Genomic DNA, 22,286 nt, shown 5'->3' with positions numbered 1-22,286 from the left:
AAAATACTAAATGTCAAATGGCAAGACAAAATACCAGATACAGAAGTCCTTCGAAGAGCGTGTCTGCAAAGCATCCACACAATCCTGATGCAGTCCCAGCTGGGATGGGCAGGTCACGTCTACAAAATGGAAGACCACCGCATCCAAAAACGACTCTTGTATGGCCAACTAAGCGAAGGAAAGCGCTCGCAAGGTGGGCAAAGAAAGCGCTTCAGGGACACCCTCAAAGCTTCTCTGAAGGCGTTCAGCATAGACCCAGGCACCTGGGAGACAGAGGCACATGACAGAGCATCATGGCGTCGCGCTGTGAAAACTGGCGCACAGGTTGCTGAGGAAAAAAGAACAACGCTGGCAGAAGAAAAACGCCAGAAAAGAAAAGCAAGACAAACGACACTAGCTCCAGCTGGAATAACCTGCCCAGTGTGCGGCCGAACATTCCGGGCTCACATAGGTCTCACCAGCCACATGAGGAGGTGTAAAACCCCAGTGCAAAGCCCTCAGCCCCCTGGATGACAAAGTGGTCATCATCGAACCACGATGGACAGTTCCTGCCTAACAAATTATTATTTCAAGAGAAGATAATCGTGTAGCAATATCGACTATTACAGGCAATTATTAAAGAGTATTATTATTTTCTATTATTATTGTCTATTATTATTGTTAATTGTTTTTAATTCATTTATATTTTCGATTACCCATAATTAACGTTCATTTCAGTCGTCTGCTATGTTGTTAATTTTCAATGTTATTTTAGTTTCGTTCTACTTACATATCGTCGACTGATTTCAGAAACTCAGCATTCTTTGGTAAGACAAAACCCATGCCAGCAGTATTGAAGACATCCTCAGCTAGGGCGTAGGTCAAACAATCATTTTTGACAATATATTCAAGTTGAGATCTAATCAGACAAGACAAAAACATTGAATAGAGGAGACATAACTCTTGGCGAGGGGAGTGGAGACATAACTCTTGGAGAGGGGAGTGGAGACATAACTCTTGGAGAGGGGAGTGGAGACATAACTCTTGGAGAGGGGAGTGGAGACATAACTCTTGGAGAGGGGAGTGGAGACATAACTCTTGGAGAGGGGAGTGGAGACATAACTCTTGGAGAGGGGAGTGGAGACATAACTCTTGGAGAGGGGAGTGGAGACATAACTCTTGGAGAGGGGAGTGGAGACATAACACTTGGAGAGGGGAGTGGGGACATAACTCTTGGCGAGGGGAGTGGAGACATAACTCTTGGAGAGGGGAGTGGGGACATAACTCTTGGAGAGGGGAGTGGAGACATAACTCTTGGAGAGGGGAGTGGAGACATAACTCTTGGAGAGGGGAGTGGAGACATAACTCTTGGAGAGGGGAGTGGAGACATAACTCTTGGAGAGGGGGAGTGGAGACATAACTCTTGGAGAGGGGAGTGGAGACATAACTCTTGGAGAGGGGAGTGGAGACATAACTCTTGGAGAGGGGAGTGGAGACATAACTCTTGGAGAGGGGAGTGGAGACATAACTCTTGGAGAGGGGAGTGGAGACATACCTCTTGGAGAGGGGTTTGGAGACATAACTCTTGGAGAGGGGAGTGGAGACATAACTCTTGGAGAGGGGAGTGGAGACATAACTCTTGGAGAGGGGAGTGGAGACATAACTCTTGGAGAGGGGGAGTGGAGACATAACTCTTGGAGAGGGGAGTGGAGACATAACTCTTGGAGAGGGGAGTGGAGACATAACTCTTGGAGAGGGGAGTGGAGACATAACTCTTGGTGAGGGGGAGTGGAGACATAACTCTTGGAGAGGGGGAGTGGAGACATAACTCTTGGTGAGGGGGAGTGGAGACATAACTCTTGGAGAGGGGAGTGGAGACATAACTCTTGGAGAGGGGAGTGGAGACATAACTCTTGGAGAGGGGAGTGGAGACATAACTCTTGGTGAGGGGAGTGGAGACATAACTCTTGGAGAGGGGAGTGGAGACATAACACTTGGCGAGGGGGAGTGGAGACATAACTCTTGGCGAGGGGGAGTGGAGACATAACTCTTGGCGAGGGGGAGTGGAGACATAACTCTTGGAGAGGGGGAGTGGATTTCCTTCTTTACTTTTAAACAAGGGGACGGAAACTTACAATCTCTAAGCAAACTGAGTTGCCTTCAAGTCAAGAGAGACTGTGTTCCAATTGTTCTTTAAAGCAGAGAAGGTAGTTTCACATCAAGTTTGTTACCAATCGATGAGATTATAGTCATCAAAATAATGAGGAAAGAGGGAAAGGAAAAGGTTGTATTTTACACAGGATAATTTGTGCGCTACTTATCTTTAGTAGAGCGTCCATTAAGGGGCGATCTTACGTCCTATTAAGACGCTTCACAAAACTGGAATGATTTTTCCCAAAGAGACGACCGCTGTCCGGAGGTGTCCCATTAACGAGATTATCACAATTTCAAAACCATATATTTTGAGGTTACAATCACTTGAGCCACCTAAGTTTCCCGTGTTCAGGAAGCCGAGTCCCCACGAGAAATTTAAAAATTCTGTCGTAGAAGACTCGTCAAATTCCTACAATGTGCCACCACTGACCAGGGGCGGACTGGCTATATGGGCAAACGGGCAAATGCCCGGTGGGCCGCTACCAAATGGGCCGGTCTAGTCGCGACCAAAGAAAATAAATTAAATGCAGACAACTTTTAAAAAAAAGTGACAGCAGCAAGACACAAAGGCCCGAACACGTTTTCTTCTTGTTTTTTTTTTTAAAATTATTATTAGAATTAATTTTGTTTGAAATTCAACAAGAATAAAATTTAAGAATTACACTATACACTGTACGTGTTATCATTTGTAAAACGTTAGACCGTACTTTCTGCTATGCACGAGCGTCATGGCCTTCAACACTACTTTGATGTCTTCGAGACTGTGTTTGGCCTGATCATTTTGCTGGTCGGCATGGGCCTTTGATGGCACTCCTATATTTGTTTTGCTCATTCCCTCACCCGTCTTTTGATGGTTCCATTGAAAGTTAACGAAAAAGAGGGATGGGAGAGGTTCAATTAGTAAACATTGATATAACGCGACAAAAGGGGAGACAATTAGCTCTTCAACAAAACTTAATAGAAGTTAACTTAAACACAGACACACAACCGCGAAATAGCAAACCACCCAACTTATTCATAGCTCAATATGGGTATAACCGTATAATGTTCTACTTTCTGCGATTTGAAAAGAAAAAACTAAGTTTCTTGTTGTTTATTTGTAATGACATAGATCTAAAAATACTACACTTAAGGCTTACAAAATAAAAATAATTATTTAATTAAAACATAAAATCTAGATCTAAATCAATATCGGTACCTTTATGATTAATGGCAAACTTATGCTAAGTATGAAGTCATTAATAATGAAAATTATTACATTAATTACAATAATTTATATAGCGCTGTCACATCCGATATTTAATGAAAGGAGATTTAGAATCATTTATATTTTAAATAATATATTCATATACAAATCGCGTTTTTGAGAATGTACTAGGACGAAGCAAGAGCTTTTCACATTTAGAAGTACCTCTCTAACCGTTCTGCTTTCTCTTATCTTGTAAAGGAATATATATACAGGGTGGCTGGTGAGACCTATGTGAGCCCGGAACGTTTGAAAGAATGAAAGATAAGAATGTAATGAAGATTAATTACATATAGACACACACTAATACACATATATATATATACATACATATATATATATAATTTGCGGAGAGGTTTAAAATCCCCCCCCCCACACACACACACCGAAAATATACGACATGACATTTGTGGGCCGGTTTATATGGTAATGTCCGGCCCGATTTTGAAACCCAGTCCGCCCCTGCCAATGACCATGAAAGAGTCTTCATTACAGCGTGTAACTCCCGCGAGGAACAGCGAAACCGTTGGTGTGGGTTAGGCTTGGAAAAGAGTTTCTTTGTGCTGCTAATCCAGACAGTCAAAATAGTTTTGTGCTCAGGGTGGCTTGAATTTCGATGAAGACCAATTATTTTTGTTAAATTTAACTTTCCTGTTTTTAAGTTCTTTCATACAGAGAAATTAAGTAGAAACATGATATTTTAAAATGATCTTTGACCTGTCAGTAAGAAAAGCATATTTTCCGGTCTTAACAAATGCTAGCGCCTCTTGGTTTGTTCTGGCCTTGGCCTCATTACCAGACATCATCTTCCAGATGGTTTGATAGATATTGTCCTTAGCTTCCTACAGTTAGAAAGTCAAAACAAAAAATGTGAAAAGTTATTCAATTAATATTCACGTTGGATTCCGAACCAGATTCATCTTTTCATTTATCTTTGATATTGGGCAGGTCACTTGGAAAGAATGTCAGAGAACAGGGGAGCAAAGATTGTTCACCGGCAAAAACCAAAAGGCCCCCCCCCCCCCAAAGGCAGACCACGAGTAAGATGGCTTGATGACGTAGAGACAGATCTACAACAGCTAAAAGTCCGGGCATGGAGACGTAAAGTACAGAACAGATCAGAATGGAGAGATGTGCTCAAGCAGGCCAGGGACCCCCAAGGACAGATCAGAATGGAGAGATGTGCTCAAGCAGGCCATGGACCCCCAAGGACAGATCAGAATGGAGAGATGTGCTCAAGCAGGCCAGGGACCCCCAAGGACAGATCAGAATGGAGAGATGTGCTCAAGCAGGCCAGGGACCCCCAAGGACAGATCAGAATGGAGAGATGTGCTCAAGCAGGCCAGGGACCCCCAAGGACAGATCAGAATGGAGAGATATGCTAGAGCAGGTCAGGGACCTCCAAGGACAGATCAGAATAGAGAGATGTGCTCAAGCAGGCCAGGGCCCCCCAAGAACAGATCAGAATGGATAGATGTGCTAAAGCAGGCCAGGGCCCTCCAATGACTGTAGCGCTACTGGGATGGGATCATTAAAACAAAGTTGAGAGATCTACCTCAGTAAAAGTCAATGAAATGTTCGCTAAAGGAATGTTAAGTAGCGTGCACTTTTAAAATTTTAAAATTAGGCGTCATTTGAAACATTAAAAATTCGAAAATAATTTAAATAGCTCAAAATGTGTATTATATAGTTGCCTTTAAAGGAAGATAGAATGTATACGAGGGAATAATTTAAAAATGTTTAGTATATATCTAATTTGTCATAAAAATATGAATTCAAAATGGTCTTAACACAGTTGAAAGTTTACATTTTCTTTGAAAACAAAGTCATACCCTTCTCCGTGAACTGATACTTACAACTAGGCGAAAAACGAAAAAACAACAACAAATACCCCCCCCCCCCCCCCAAAAAAAAAACCCGCACTAGTTGAGGCTAAAACAAAGAAAAGAAATCTATTGATTTTAAAAACAAAAAGCAGCAATTGACCTCAAATAATGTGTACAAGTTTGTCCCTAGCTTGACCAGCGGCTTGACTTGAGATTGACCAGCTAGCTCCGTGATGCTGTTGATCGGCTGTTCGCGTATTGTAACAGTCAGAACAGCCGTCATGTTAGCTGTATATGTGGAGACTAGGATAATGGTGAACAGCCACCAGAAACCAAGAATCACTCGTGCTGAGCTGGACTTTGGCTGATACTCTGAGCCTGATATTGAAATAGTAAAAAATACAGTAAATTTAAAAAGTGTCTTTGAATCATACTTATTTAAGCACGATATACAATTACACAATATTGTCATTTAATCTCACTGTTATTTGTTTCTGCTTGTGCACACTTTCATCTTTTTACGCTATCACTTCCTTGAGTTGGTCATTTAAAGCTGATTCTAATGCACTTTATTTACCTTGAGCTAGCATTGACCCCAACGCTGACCAGAAACTGTAAAAGAATGATGATACTGGGGTGTCGTCCATCTTAGAACTCCGTCTCTCCGAGAATGGACTCCACCGGTCGACGAGATAGATGATTAACGAAACGCCAATGACTGAACCACATAGACACGCCCATACCATTGGCTAGTAAACATAAGCACAAAATAGTTTGACTTTTATGTAGATTAAGTGATTCTCAAACTTTCTCTAAATCTAGAAATATTGACAAGGTAGAACAGAAATGAGAGGATTTACTTTCATGGCTTTGAAAAGTCGGAAGAATCCGCTGACAGTATCTGAATCCGGATCTGGCTTCTTGGTCAGTATACCTGTCCCGTCCTCCATGTATGGTGTGGTGAAGTCGATGACTGCAGCTCTTGAAGATGTAATGGTCAGAGGGCCGATGACAAAATTTATTTCCTATGCAATAAAATTCAGTTCTTACTTAAAAAAATGGAAGGAAACCTATAAACACGACTAAATCGGAACTACAGCATAAATGTTGGCTTGATCACTGTGTTGCCCTATGATAGAGTGTTGAAAGAAAAAAGTGTGAGTGAGGTGGAATAAAAACAGACTGAACAGACTGAACATGTCCCGAAGGATAAATATCAACATATTCAACAACTATGTATACTGTAACATGATCAGTGACACACCATGAACACACACCTAGGTTGAACACTGATATTAAATGAGTGGACGCTTAAAGAGATAGCATACTTTGATCATATATCGCAATCTGCATATAATGAAAGGAAATGTATCATCCATGGACACCACTAGCCGATCCAGAGCTTTGGAGTGGGGGGGCGATTTTTTTCCAAACCCTTACCCTAACGCCGAGTAAACCCTAACCCTAAACATAAAGGTGCGTACAGCATATATATATGAGAATAAAATAGAGCAGTGTTTCTTAATCTCCGGCGAAAAAATAAAAAAGTCATGTTGAGGCCTTTCTCTCGCAAGGTTGGGGGTCTGGGGGAGCGCTGTAAGATTTCCCAGTGGGGTTCGGGGCGAAGCCCCGACGCAAAAAGCATTTTCTTGTATTTTTCACTGCATCCACTGACATCTACAGCTCATTATTTATCAGTGGTGTTCGGGGCGAGGCCCAGACGCCAAAAGCGTTTTCTTGCATTCTTCACTGAAGAAACGCATTCTCCTGACATCTAGAGCTCATTATTCATCAGTGGGGTTCGGGGTGGAGCCCCGACGCAAAAAGCGTTTTCTTGCATTCTTCTCGGCCGAAACGCATTCTCCTGACATTTATAGCTCATTCTTCATCAGTGGGGCTCGGGTCGAAGCCCAATCACGAAAAGCGTTTTCTTGCATTCTTCACTGAAGAAACGCATTCTCCTGACCTAAAGCTCATTATTCATCCTATTCTAAAGGACCTTTTTAATAATGTTGAAAAATATTCTAATATAAATTTATAGACCCTTAATACAATGCAAATAAAACCGATTTGTTCAATGAAAAGATAAGATACCCCTCATCTTTAGATTAAGGCTTTGAGGATCGCCGCCGAAAAAATATTATTTGATAAATAATATTCAATAAAATTCAAGCATAAATTGTGAGTTATTGTCCAAAACTTATTGAACTAGAAAAATATCAGATTGAGTAAAGGTTGTAAAAAGGCGACAAAGAAAAGATTATTTAGGTTTAGAACTCATCTAAATCGTGACTCTTATACTGAAAAATTTCGTTTGAATTATAACTTTTCCAAAGCAAAGTCTTTCTTAAAATAATTAAGATAAATTCATGTGAAATTACATAAACTCTGTCTGGAAAGGGGAGGGGGCGATAGAGTGAAAATGATTAATCCTCACTCCTTTGTATAGTTTCTTCTAATGATTGCATTTGGCATTAAAGAATAGGGTTGGGGCGACTCGATATAAGATTTTAATTTTATAGCATGTATAAATTATATTAGAGACAGATTTTTTTATTTTGTAATTTCTTAACTATAATACAAAGGAAAAAGTATTGGTTTGTCCCATGGGGGGAAGGTGATTGCATGTATCGCCCATCCCACCTGGTACAACCCTTTTTCATTTTATATTTACTAATGATAAAATTTGAGATTAGAGTGTGGTGCGACATAATATACAATGGGTTCACGTAGTTTATATTATATACATATTCAACTAATTTTGTTCACATACAATGATTTCTCAATAAAAATAGGACCGCCCCCCCCCCCCCACACTCAGAGGGCTAGAGTGGGGAGGGCAGTACGTGCAATCCTTCCCCCCCCCCCCCCCACCCTACAGAATCGGCAAAAATACCTGAAGGAGAGCGACATAATATAAAATTTATAGATTAATTCAACTAATTTTGTTCACAAACTATGATTTCTCCGAAAAGTAGGACCGCCCCCCACTCAAAGGTTTTAGGTGGGAAGGGCAGTAGAGGTATTCGCTCCCCACCCCATCGGCCAACAGGGGAACGACATAATATAAAGATCGGTTAAAATACCAATAACAAGTTTTAATCATATAGATATTCAATTGATTCTGTTAGCAAGCTGTGATTTCTACAGATAAATTGGACCGCCCCCCCCCACTCGAAAGTTTATGGGGGGAGGGGGCGGAATTGATGCCATCGCCCCGTTCCGACCCCACCATATCGACCAACATGATAGAGGGGGGGCGAAATAATCTAAAAATAGGTTGAAGAATATAAATAATTAGTATATCTTATTAACATAAGTAATAAATTCGTATACTAATTGTGTGAATTCTATACTAAAATTTGTCCGCCCCCCCCCCCTGGGGGTCGGCCGAGTGGGTGGGGGGGCGATCGCCCCTACCGCCCCCCCCCCCCATGGATCCGCCAGTGATGGACACTATAAACGTGAAATACTGTACACCTCCTTAATCTTTGGGCTCGAAAATGAATTAACATATATTGAACATTCGTAAAATTTTGATTTGGGACGTATTTATTCAAAGTCTCTGCATTGAGTTTTTGTTATCAAGTTTGAAAGAGTTTTAAGAGTTAAAATTATTAGCTCTCGTTTGTCCAGAACATTGATAAATAAGTGCTGTATTTAGACTTCAAAAGACCCTAAGCTAGTTGAGTCCAGATAAGTTATTTAAGTCCAGATAAGCTATTTCAGTCCGCACACCGTATATTTGGCATCACTATGTCGATATAATGTGTAAATGTAGAAACATAAATTACGTACGCCTCTCATGACCATGCCTATGAGACCATTCCATGTGCCATTCCCAATAGGCGCACCCCACAACATGTCTGGAGGCTCCACAATTTTATATCTGTAACAGATAACATTGTGCAATGAAATATATATATATTATATATATACATTGGCCTCGTTAAAAACTTTTACAAATATACAACATTTTTAATTTATAACTTTGGCATTATAAAACTGAACAAAAGAAACATTTCAAAAATACTTTAAAAAAAACAAACAAAGCTAATAAGAAGTGTCATTGTATAATTTGTAACAGAGTTCGACCAACAATGATAAATCTGTGCGATTGGAAATAATTCTACCAATTGTTTTTTGTTTAGCTATCTCATGCTTTTAGCTTTTTAATAAGTTATGATCCTTTCACAGTTGGGAAAATTGGGTTGGGGAAAAATGAGAGAGATATCTTAGTGCATTTGACTGTAATCACTTTTGAGAAGAATTTATTTTAAAAAATGGGGTACCAGAATTTCTGTAGTGTATACTCTTTTGTTACTTTGTAAAATTGAGATATATATCGCTAGAGTCTTCAGCTTCCTTCTTCATTCCCAGAGAATGATATCATGACTGGGAAACCACATTTTCCGTTAACTGTGTTGATGTCGTTAGTGGATTTTTTTCTCGAAGAATTATTCAAAACTACAATGTCCTGTAAATTTAGAAAAAATTGTCTTTTCGATTCCCCTTTTTATTGTGCGCGCTTGTATGGGAGGGGCGTGTGAAAGGATGAATTTCTTGATTACAATCTATTCATTGATTTGAAATGTCACACTGTTCTTGCCATATTAATAGACTGTGATTTTAGGTTAAAAGTATCAACTATGACTAGACTTGTTTTATAACAGTAGAATATTTGGTTTCTGCTGTACAATGACCATGTGTACTATGGACTTGTTGTAATATCTTGGCTGTACAACGACCATGTGTACTCTGGACTTGTTGTTGTAATATCTTGGCTGTACAATGACCATGTGTACTATGGACTTGTTGTTGTAATATCTTGGCTGTACAACGACCATGTGTACTCTGGACTTGTTGTAATATCTTGGCTATACAACGACCATGTGTACTCTGGACTTGTTGTAATATCTTGGCTGTACAACGACCATGTGTACTATGGACTTGTTGTAATATCTTGGCTGTACAATGACCATGTGTATTATGGACTTGTTGTAATATCTTGGCTGTACAATTACTGCGCTTCCTTAAATTACAAACAGTGAGGTGCAGGTGTTTGTGTGTCTGTGTGTGTATTTGTCAGAGAGAGAGAAGATAAAAGGATTTGTATAGAGTCTAAAATTGAAAATCTTCCACTATGGTCTACTTACGAGAAGTTCAATCTAACCGCAAGTTCTTGTAGAATGGAGACACAGAAGCCATCAAAGGCCCCAGTGCTATTACCGCGTTTAGTCTTCAGGAGGAAAGGTCTGGCCTAACGAGACAAAATTAACTGTTTTAACTCGTTCAGGTCACGTGACAACTTACAAGCGTATTTTAACTTTGCAAAGAAATGTCTTCATTCTATCAATAACCTTGACTTCTAGACTATAAAGTTTTTTTTATTGACTTCATGAAATTTTCATAAAAATGATAGTAAAATTTGTCGCTGTAAATAAAATAATTTCTTAATGTCCTAATGGTAAATTATATATATATCTATTTATATTTACTTGATGGAATGTCTGTCATTTATAATATACATTTATAAGAACGTTAGGAAATAAGCCTCTTCCATAAAAGTTAACTACGAAGCCTCTACCATAAAAATTAACAAATAAGCCTGTACCATAAAAATTAACAAATAAGCCTCTAGCATAAAAATTAACAAATAAGCCTGTACCATAAAAATTAACAAATAAGCCTCTACCATAAAAATTAACAAATAACCCTCTACCATAAAAATTAACAAATAAGCCTCTACCATAAAAATTAACAAATAACCCTCTACCATAAAAATTAACAAATAAGCCTCTACCATAAAAATTAACAAATAAGCCTCTAGCATAAAAATTTACAAATACACCTCTATCATAAAAATTTGCATATACGCCTCTATCATAAAAATAAAGAAAAGCCACTACCATAAAAATTGACAAATAAGCCTCAACTATAAAAGCTAGAACTACGCGGCGTCCAGTAATAATACAGTAACATTATTGGCAACAAACTCACATCCTTCTGTCCAAAAAGTTTCTGACTAACCTCCATGCCACCAATCAGTAGAGTTTTACCTCTAAAGTCACCAAAAGCATTTTTAAACAAATTTGTGTCTTTCTTCATTGTTTCAATGGACGATGGACTCCAAGAACCAAGAGAACTGGAAACACAAGAGTGTAGAGAGACTGACATTCTCTGCAGGAAGTTCATTCAGTGAAACGTTTGGTATAATAAATACTTCACTTAGTTGGCACTATTAAAAAAGCTTCACCTGTAGCCTGAAGGGTTTGTGTTATCTGAACTGCAAAACTCAAATCCGAAACTGTTTACTCGACCAGATAGAGAATCAAAAGTCACTCGTCCTTCGGCTGTCTCCACGGCTGTCTGTCAGAAGTAGCAGAGTAGGAACATACACAGTCATATCAAGAAAATCAAAATTATTTCAATTTTGTTAAGACATTAAACTTATCTATCTATCTATCTATCTATCTATCTATCTATCTATCTATCTATCTATCTATCTATCTATCTATCTATCTATCTATCTATCTATCTATCTATCTATCTATCTATCTATCTATCTATCTATCTATCTATCTATCTATCTATCTATCTATCTATCTATCTAAACCACGCTTATTTTTAAAAAATGCTTTTAAAAACCAATTATAGTAAAATCCACCCAGATATCCTTTTCTTTCTCCCCCCCCCCCCCACTCCAATGTTCCCAACTGGTCCAGACAAGTGATAGGGTCATAACGTAGTGAGAAAGCTAAAAGCATGAAACAGCGCTGAATAAAGACGATTGGTCAAAATATTTCTTATCGCACAGATTTATTATTGTTGTTCTAGATCTATAAAAAATTGTATACCTGTTCAAGACTAATTGATACGATTACACTTCGTATAAACTTTTTTTTTAAATATTTTTTTTTAGGTTTTTCTTATTTGAATGTTAGATGTATCGTCAAACATGTTGATGCTAAATAGTGAACTGACCAATGACTTACTTTCTTGGCCAGCTGCATCGCTTTCACTCTTTTTGCGGCCTGTTGTTGATCACAGACGTCTTCGTTACCGACCTCTAGCAGCAGTTCTTCTTGCGCCAGAGCACCAATGACGGCTTCAATACCGGCCGATATCAGATGACTTCTCTAATAGCAAGTACAGTGAGTTCACTATCATATCAATGATATACCAGTGTTGAAATATCAACTGATTAAATTGACTAAGTAATAGTTTATAAAATGAACTATCATAATAGTGCCTGAAAGGATGATAAGCACACCACTACATTTAACAAGATTACAAAGAGAGTTTGTGTTACACAAACTCAGAGGCGGCCCCCGTCGAGGTCGGATCCCTGTCGGATCTGCATATTCGCAAATAATATTCAAAGGGTGATTTAATTTTGATGTAAAATGTTTTACACGTTTTGGATGTTCCTTCAGAGTTGAAGATAATTACTTCCTAGTCCAAACCTCCCGCAGGACGACGGGGGATGGGAGCGGGCAGGGTTTGAACCCTGGGCCATCCATAAATCTGAACGACAGTCCAGCGCGCAAACCGCACGACCAGACAGCCATCCGATGGTCAAAAGTAATAATGTTTCAAAGATTCATTTGCCGTAAATTTAAATTTAAATTTAATAAAAAAAATAGTAGATTAGTTTTAGTATATTAAAACATTACAATATTGATCAAAACGTTTGGAAATGAAAATCTACACTTTTTTTTACACTTTAAGTTTAGAAATTGAAATTCTACATCTTAATCTAGTCTATTTTAGTCTAAACTAGATCTAGAAATTCTAGATCTAGACTCTAAAATAATTTTAATTAGAATATAAATCCAGATCTAGATATACTGTAATAAAAATCTAGATCTAGTTTAAAAAATCTAGATTAGATCTAAATCAAGATACCATTCCTTTTTTAAACGCGAGTCACATAACGAGGCTTAATAAACATTACTATACCGAGTTCTTTTTTCATTTCATTTGAAGAATTAATTCCATATAACGTCAGAGGGAAAAAAAACACTACGTCACACGGCCTAGCTAGACTAAAAATCGCCTTCATCTATAAGAGCCATTTATCGAGTGTTCATAGACATTGGTGCACCGAGTGCGTTCTTTTAGCATTTCATTTAAAGAATTCATTCCATATGACGTCAAAGGAAAAAAAAAACACTACGTCACAAGGCCTAGCTAGACTAAAAATCACCTTTATCAACACGAGCCATTTCTCGAGTGTTCATAGACATTGGTGCACCGAGTGCGTTCTTTTAGCATTTCATTTAAAGAATTCATTCCATGTGACGTCAAAGGAAAAAAAAACACTACGTCACACGGCTTAGTTAGACTAAAATATGTTTTCATTAATACAAGCAATTTTTTCGAGGGTTAATAGACATTGGTGCACCGAGTGCGTTCTTTTAACTTTACATTTAAAGAGTCCATTCATATGACGTCAAAGAAAAAAAATTCCATTACCTCACAATAGGCTAGTACCGGTACCATAAAAAAAAATGTCTTTATTTACACGAGATATTTAACGAGGGTTCATAGACATTGGTGCACTGAGTTCTAATAGATATTATTTAAAAAGGATCAAAGCCACATTGTTTTTGCGTTTTGTCTGTCAGTCGGTCTGTCCGTTATCTTGATATAAAAAAAACAACTAAAAGTTATTAAAAATTGATTAACCTTTATTGTACGTTTCAAAACATCGCAATAATTTTTAGGTATGAACACAATTGAAAAGTTTATATAATAGATTGTTCCGGATGTTTGTATAAATAGTAAAAGAAAAAGAGAATTTCAGATAAATGTAATACCGTTAATTAAATTTTTTGGATGGTCTCGTATAAAAATTAGATGCACTACAGCCACGTGGAGAGATTTTCATACCTTACTTTGGTGTTTGGATTCTGTTTTCCTTAAAAATCGGAACATAATATTAACGATAATTAGATTTTTTAATGTTTTAGGTAGAAAGTTAAATGTACTGTAAGAGAGTAGTGAGTTAAAATATTTTTCATAAAAATCCGTAAAAACATTATTTCGTAAATGAGAAGATTATTTGTTTATTAATTAGAAGAGAGAGTTCAAACAATTATTTGGCGTTAGTAGATTTTTAAATAAATTCGGAAATTTCTGGCGACGATTTGTAAGAAACAAAATCCGGAACTTTCTTTATCGATTACAAAACTTCTATGTTATGTTTTACAAGAAAATTAAATGTCTAAAAAGTAATTTTCAGTAATCAATTCTAGTAAATTACTTTTTTTAAAAGCCTTAAGCGATTTCAAACAATCATTAGGCATAATTCATGTTTTATAAAATATATCCGGAACATTTTTACACTTAATGAAATATAAGTCAGTATAGAGATTATGATTTAGCATTAATGTGCTATTTACATAAAAAACGGAACAACATATTATTGATAATGTGTTTTTGCAACGTTTAAGCATGGAAATTGAATGTGATATAAGTTAGAAGAGCAAACAAACATTTGTTGGCGTTGATTAGTTTTGCACAACAAAATCCGGAACAATCATTTTTAGATACTTAAAACTATTGAGATGTTATGTGAGGAACATTAAAGGGTAAATCAGATTTTCAATAGCTTTTAGAGTTCTAGTTTTTTAAATCTAATCGTGACGGACAGACCGACCAACAGACAAAACGCACAAAAATAAGCTTCTTTTATTCGGATGGGGGCACTAAACAAAAAATAAATAAAATCTGATTTTTTAAAAAAGTTTAAGGAATTGGTTTAGCGCCTGATCATGTTGCGACGTTACGCTACTGCACGAAAATCGCTGCATAAAAAGTCCATTTAAAAAAATGTGCGTGATATTTACATACAAAGTGCATTATTAGCCTTTATAAACAAACAGAAATGTTTTCTTTTAATTTTAGCAGCTAGTTGACCAGAAAAAACGTCTTTAACTATTATTTGTATTTGTTGTAAACATTTCCTGTACATTTTAAAAATATATTTGACTTAGTGATACTGAAATTACACAAAAATTGTCCATCTTTGTTAGCATATTGTAACATTGCCTCCCTTACATTTACGTAATTGTTTTAGAATTGGTGTATTTTTATGAAAAAATCGCTTGCATAATTAATTTTATAAATTAAACGGTTTGCTTTTAGAAAACCAAAAGTAGCCGTTGCACCTAAACTTTTCAAGCCGGATTTAATGATGAAATAATATTTTTCATATCTCTTCTAGTTTTCGAGATCTGAGTGTGACAGACGGACAGACGGACAGACGGACAGACGGACATTTTGCACAAACCTAATAGCGGCTTTTTCCCCTTACGGGGGCCGCTAAAAAATGATTTCAATATCATACGTCTCAAATTGCCTTTGACAGTCACGTGGGACCCAGATGTTGTATCCGGTTAAACTTTTAACACTCACAAGAATGGGACAAAGGAGGGCCTGAACCAGAAAGCTTTGGGCAGGGGAGGACCGTTCATCTTGACTGTCTATTCACCTGGGCTAAACTAAAACAATGATAAGACTTCCGGAGTCAACTCTGAGAAAAAAAAAACCGGAGCCAGCGACCCTAAAGCAGCTTGTAGCACTAACCATAACCCTTCAATGCTGATGATCCAAAACTATATCAGCTATTGCGTTCGGCTGCATTGAGAGGGGGCAACTGATTGTTTTTGAAAACGTCCCGATCATCACCAATGTCCAGGTTCTAATCTCGTTCTCCTGGAGATGAGCCCTAGTCGTCTTAGGACTGAAGGGGGTTATAGGTATCAGAATTGTAGGGCAATGAAAAATATTTTTTGCACATGTTTTAGGCGAGAGACGTGTGCAAAACTTACTGCTGCGACATTCTCTTCCAAGGGAGTGAAAGGAAACTGACAGGAGTGCTTTGAGCTTGTCATGTCCAGGTGGGTTGGTCGTAAGTACAGCAAGTTACTGTCCACCAGGACGGAAGTGTTGAGCGCCTCGTCGCATGTGGTGTTGGACAGTACAACCCATTTGTAAAATCGAGTCAGGAGACCTTGTCTCTTGGCCTGTCACACGAGGAGAGATGAATAAAAACAAGTTAATGTGTTCAAGTTTTGTTTGGTTTTAATAGTACGGGAAGACAAAATTTAGTGGATTCGTTAACAAGGTGGGGGAGAAGCGTTTGTGTGTGTGTGTGTAGGTTATCTATCTATCTATCTATCTATCTATCTATCTATCTATCTATCTATCTATCTATCTATCTATCTATCTATCCATCCATCCATCCATTCATCCATTCATTACCTATGTATCTAAGTATCTAAGTATTTGGATATTTGAAATTGTATTTGAAAGTATTTAATTTTTCTCTGTTAGTTTATTTGATTGTGTTTTGTTTATTTCCTTCAATTAGTTAGTAGATCTTCTGTCTTTAGAGACAAAATATTCACTTGAGTCTTTTTCTTTAGCTTCATGTCAATGACTATCTACTTTGAGACAGACACCTAGGGAAATATTGCTACATCTTTCTTTAGGGTTAGCATCAGGGCAGTTGTTCATCCTATACTTACACTTAACGCTGATTTAGTCGTTTGGCTGTTTGTATTTATCACAGACTTAATGACAGAGTTGAATGGTTTGGTTACTCGAAAAAGAATATTAAGAAAAAGCCCAGTAGCCAACTCAGCCTCCGGCCGCTAATACCGAGTGGGTCCTTTTCATGGGGCTGTGCACTCTGTACATGCCGCGATTGGTCTGGATAGCATTAAGGTCGTTGACAAGGTGGATCCCTCAATTCAGGGCTAGGTGTGAAGAGACCTTGGTCCATGCCTGTCGGATAAAATCCTTTTGGATGGTCAATCGGGAAAATGGCGCTTATGGAGCCGATTACCAACTGGACTTCGAAGGTTGCTCAAACTGTCACAGTTCCCCCCCCCCCCCCTTTTTTTTACGACAGAAGTCAGGGGGAAAGATGACAAGAGAAAAAAAAAGCAAAAGTTTAAAAACTACCTGTTGGAAAATGATTGACAGCATGTTGGAGGTCACTGCAACTATCACGTGTCTCATGTCACTGACCGCTTTTAGAATGTTCTGTAACGTCTCGTTGGCCAACTGATCGTTGATTCGGACAGAGCAACTGGTCACTGAGATGTCCGACAACATTAAAGATATCCTAAACCTGGTCTCAGGCTCTGGAAAAGAAAGAAAATGTATATTTTATAGCACTCTTATCTTATCTATATTAGATCTAGATCATTTCAAGAATCTGTTAAAAATAGTCATTATTTATCAACTGTGCTTGACTATACAATATATTTTACATCATAGGACTACCATCATAACTTGTCCTACAAAAAAAACCTATATGTGCTGTAAATAGACAGCAGTGGGGTAAACCCAGACCCATCGTCACAGAAGGCCTGAACACTGACCTGCAACGTCACAACCTGTGGGCAGTGGAGACCAATAGCTCTTTGCCAGTCACAGGTCTGTTCTACGTGGCAACGAGCTTCTAGTCTCCACTGCCCACAGGTTGTGACGTTGCAGATCAGTGTTGAGGCCTTCTCTTACGGATGGTCTCGGGTCAGCTCTACTCATAGAGAAATATATGACTTTGTAATTTGTGTTTGCTTGTTTCAATTATACTTACCTAGAAAATCATCAAAAATGAAGACGACTTCTCTCCATCCCCAGATTCGCTGAATAAGAGTCCTTAAGATCTGACTGTGAACTTGGCCATGGGCAGATAATTGCAGGCTGTTCGGTGTCAGGCTACCACAGTTGTCTGCGTCTATCGGGTAGACCACATGAGGAACGGAGTGCTTTCCCGCCCAGAAATCCATGGCGCTGACCAATGGACAGGTGACTATTGAAAGTACAGCTACACACTTTGGACTTAACACATTACATCCTAAATAACAAGCAAAATACAAAAAAAAAAAATATATAAAAAACAAAACTTCTATTAAGTGTATCAGTTAGTTTGGATCAGTCATGTCATTGAATTTGTAATAAGCCACAGACGACAATCTATAAAGGGGACCAATTCAGATTATACCACCACTTCAGTCAAATACTGTTTCTTTCCCTTGTTCGAGATACCAAACAAAATAATTTATTACTCAATTGGTTAACTTTTTTTGTTATTGATTACTGTGTAGTCAGGTACAAGAAAAAATTGTGCAAAATTTCAACTTGATCCGAGATTGGATGTCAGAAAAATAACGTGTACAAACTTTTGACCAGACGGGCAAACAGAGTGAGTGATAGAAGCTTTGTAATCAACATACAAAATGTAATTTTGTTTTCAATGAAATAGTCTAAGTATTGTAGAATTTCTTTTCGATCAAAAAAACTGGGAAATATTCAGTACAAATTTATATTCAGTTTCTCCATTTAATACGTCACATATTTTATTATGTAAGATTCTGTATTCTCTAAGATTCTCTGTTTTTGTAGGTTTCTGTATTATGTAAGAATCAAACATTAAAAATAAATCTAGATTTAAGAACTCAAGAAAGCATTATTTTTTTTTACTTTTGAAATATACAAAAATTATAATTAAAATTATATGTTGGCAGACTAAATGTAACCAACTCATTTCCTGAAGCCAGGTGCCAGCTCAATTGGTTAGTTGTATATTGTAGAAAGTTTCTCACCTCCCCTCGTCATGTATCGAGGACATTCTAGGAAGTGTCCATAAATATGACGTGATGAAGATGATTAAATTCTAGTTCAAACCTATTTCCGTCTGGCAGCAGGAAGAATTCGAACACTGGACTATTCATACAGTGATCCAGAAAAAACATATGACTGCACCAGGTATATAATCTAATTACAATGGCCATTGTCAAGGCAACGATATCAGAAAAAAAAAACGAAATTAGAACAAACGATCTTAGAACAAATGATTTTAGAACAAATGATATTATAACACATGATTTTTTAGAACAAATGATATTAAAAGACTATGATAATAGAAGAAATGATTTTTAGAACAAATAATACTAGAACACATGCGATATAAACAAACGATATTAGAATAAATGATATAAGAACAGATACTATTCTATAAGTCTGTATAAGAAGAAACTATATTAGAACAAACGATGTTTGTAGAATCAAAGTCTCGATGCTAGAAGACTGACCTTTTTGTATAAACTGGAAGACGCCGTCTGTACTAATGACTGTCCTGTTCAGAGAGAAGTTGGCTACTGCGTAAAGTCGAGCCTGAGATTTGTCCACAGCAAGTTCTACAATGTCATTTTCGGAAGACATATGGTTCGAATCTCGTGACATTGATTCCTCCACTGTACCTTTGAAGTTATTTGCGTGAGTGTGTTATTATAACATTTGAAGAGATTTTATTTTTGATAAAATGAAATGCGTGTAGCACACACAAAAAATGTAATAACTAAGTACCAAAATGACAGGCGTCTATGAGTGTGTGTATAACAGTTAAATTAAAAGTAAAGTTCCGCCTTGCGATCATTAGAAACATTGATACACATATACATAGATACCCAGATACATAGATACACATATACATAGATACCCAGATACATAGATACACATATACATAGATACCCAGATACATAGAATCACAGACGCCCAGATAAACCTTATACTCATAAGCGAGCAATTCTTGTATGTATATATTTATATTTAAATTTTATTTCAACAAAGAACAGTAACGATTTTCTTAAAATTTCAATGTCTATGTATATACATGAAAAAAATATTATCGACTCATTGCCACAAGGGGAAACTTGAGGTCGCTTTGAAAAAAATAATTTTGACTAGAAGGTTTTATAAATGACAATTTTCCATATGACGTCAAAGGGAAGACAACTTGACACAACTTACGTCACTAGGCTTACAGCAGTACACTAAGACATTTCTTTGCAAACATCAGTTTTTATGAATCAATAGACTTAATTAAACATTTAATGTTATTGTAGGCTCTAATAGCTTAGTCAACAAAGTAAAAGTCACCTACACGGCTCTCCGCAATTAAAGTGTAAACAATTTATGAAACACTTATACACAATAACCATACATAAGCAAATGCATTTTTTTTTTCTTTTCATAGTTCCATGATAGATCAATCAACACAAGTGTTTGTAAAAGTCTGTGCATTATTCAAGTACAAAATACAAACGGTGCACATTTATAAATTGCATTGTAATACTTCCGTAGTGAATACTCTTTTTAAAGTGCAACTTTCAGTTTATACTGCATTCCCAGAATGCTTTGGTCCAATCTTTCATGAAAGACGGTGGGAGAGGGGTACCTAGAAGCAGGTTTCCGTCCTGCCTTTAAGCGCTCAGCAAACATAGCTCAGCTCAAGGTAGGATAAAAACTCGAGTCCACTTGATAAGTAGTCACTTTCAACTCAATTTTCAACTCCTCTACACTCAACTCCTCAACACTCAACCCCTCAACACTCAACCCCTCGACACTCAACTCCTCAACACTCAACCCGTCAACTTTCAACTCCTCAACACTCAACCCCTCAACACTCAACCACTCAACCCCTCAACACTCAACCCCTCAACTTTGAACTCCTCAACACTCAACTCCTTAACACTCAACCCCTCAACTCCTCAACTCTCAACCCCTCAACACTCAACACCTCAACTTACAACTCCTCAATACTACACCCCTCAACTTTCAACTCCTTAACACTCAACTCCTTAACACTCAACCCCTCAACTTTCAATTCTTCAACACTCAACCCCTCAACACTCAACCCCTCAACACTCAACTACTCAACTTTCAACTTTCAACTCCTCAACACTCAACCCTTCAACTCTCAACTCCTCAACACTCAACCCCTCAACACTCAACCCCTCAACTTTCAACTCCTCAACTCTCAACCACTCAACCCCTCAACACTCAAATCTTCATTCCCTCAACAATCAACTCCTCAACTCTCAACCCATCAACACTCAACCCCTCAACTCTCAACCACTCAACACTCAACCCCTCAGCTCCTCAACTCTCAACCACTCAACCCCTAAACTTTCAACACCTCAACTCTCAACCCCTTAACTCTCAACCACTCAACACTCAACTCCTCAACTTTCAACCACACTCAACTCCTCAACACTCAACTCTCAACCCCTCAACTCTCAGCTCCTCAACTCTCAACCACTCAACCCCTTAGCTCTGAACCCCTCAACTCCTCAACTCTCAACCCCTTAACTTTCAACTCCTCAACTCTTAACCCCTCAGCACTCAACCCCTCAACTTTCAACTCCTCAACACTCAACCCCTCAACACTCAACCACTCAACTCCTCAATACTGAACCCCTCAACTTTCAACTCCTAAACACTCAACCCCTCAACCCCTCAACACTCAAACCCTCAACTTTCAACTCCTCAACACTCAACCCCTTAACACTCAACCCCTCAACTCCTCAACTCTCAACCCCTCAACACTCAACACCTCAACTAACAACTCCTCAATACTACACCCCTCAACTTTCAACTCCTCAACACTCAACCCCTCAACACTCAACCCCTCAACACTCAACTACTCAACTTTCAACTTTCAACTCCTCAACACTCAACCCTTCAACTCTCAACTCCTCAACACTCAACCCCTCATCTCTCAACCACTCAACACTCAACCCCTCAGCTCTCAGCTCCTCAACTCTCAACCACTCAATACTCAACCCCTAAATTTTCAACCCCTCAACTCTCAACCTCTTAACTCTCAACCACTCAACACTCAACTCCTCAACTTTCAACCACACTCAACTCCTCAACACTCAACTCTCAGCTCCTCAGCTCTCAACCACCCAACCCTATACTTTCAACCCCTCAACTTTCCAACTTTCAACTCCTCAACTCTCAACCATTCAACTCCTCAACCCCTTAGCTCTCAACCCCTCAACTCCTCAACTCTCAACCCCTTAACTTTCAACTCCTCAACTCCCAACTCTCAACCTCAACACTTAACCCTCTACTCTCAACCTCTCAACACTCAATTCCTCAACTCTTCAACTCTCAACCATTAAACACTCAACCCGTCAACTCAACTCTCAACTACTCAACACTCAACCCCTCAACTCTCAACCACTCAACCCCTCAACTTTCAACCCCTTAAC

The 22,286-nt window shown here is 38.1% G+C and overlaps 1 protein-coding gene across 1 annotated transcript in view; it reads right to left on the bottom strand.

Moving 5' to 3' along the window:
- Nucleotides 1-19,449, bottom strand: part of LOC106069729 (glutamate receptor ionotropic, kainate 3-like) — a 46,672-nt gene extending 27,223 nt beyond the window's left edge. Inside the window, exons 1-14 of the mRNA XM_056021172.1 lie at nt 19,320-19,449; nt 17,822-18,082; nt 17,182-17,363; nt 16,044-16,238; nt 12,201-12,344; nt 11,462-11,574; nt 11,206-11,350; nt 10,362-10,465; nt 9,004-9,094; nt 6,066-6,230; nt 5,783-5,954; nt 5,366-5,583; nt 4,097-4,221; nt 770-898 (exon numbers count right to left, since the gene is read on the bottom strand). Coding sequence (XP_055877147.1) covers nt 770-898; nt 4,097-4,221; nt 5,366-5,583; nt 5,783-5,954; nt 6,066-6,230; nt 9,004-9,094; nt 10,362-10,465; nt 11,206-11,350; nt 11,462-11,574; nt 12,201-12,344; nt 16,044-16,238; nt 17,182-17,363; nt 17,822-18,082; nt 19,320-19,449 — 2,174 coding nt within the window. The remainder of the gene's footprint in view (nt 1-769; nt 899-4,096; nt 4,222-5,365; nt 5,584-5,782; nt 5,955-6,065; nt 6,231-9,003; nt 9,095-10,361; nt 10,466-11,205; nt 11,351-11,461; nt 11,575-12,200; nt 12,345-16,043; nt 16,239-17,181; nt 17,364-17,821; nt 18,083-19,319) is intronic.
- Between the last annotated feature and the right edge of the window lie 2,837 nt (nt 19,450-22,286).

Source organism: Biomphalaria glabrata, chromosome 2 (genome assembly GCF_947242115.1).
Source record: "Biomphalaria glabrata chromosome 2, xgBioGlab47.1, whole genome shotgun sequence".
In the NCBI taxonomy this organism is placed as follows: Eukaryota; Metazoa; Mollusca; class Gastropoda; family Planorbidae; genus Biomphalaria; species Biomphalaria glabrata.
This window is presented reverse-complemented; position numbering and strand designations above follow the sequence as displayed.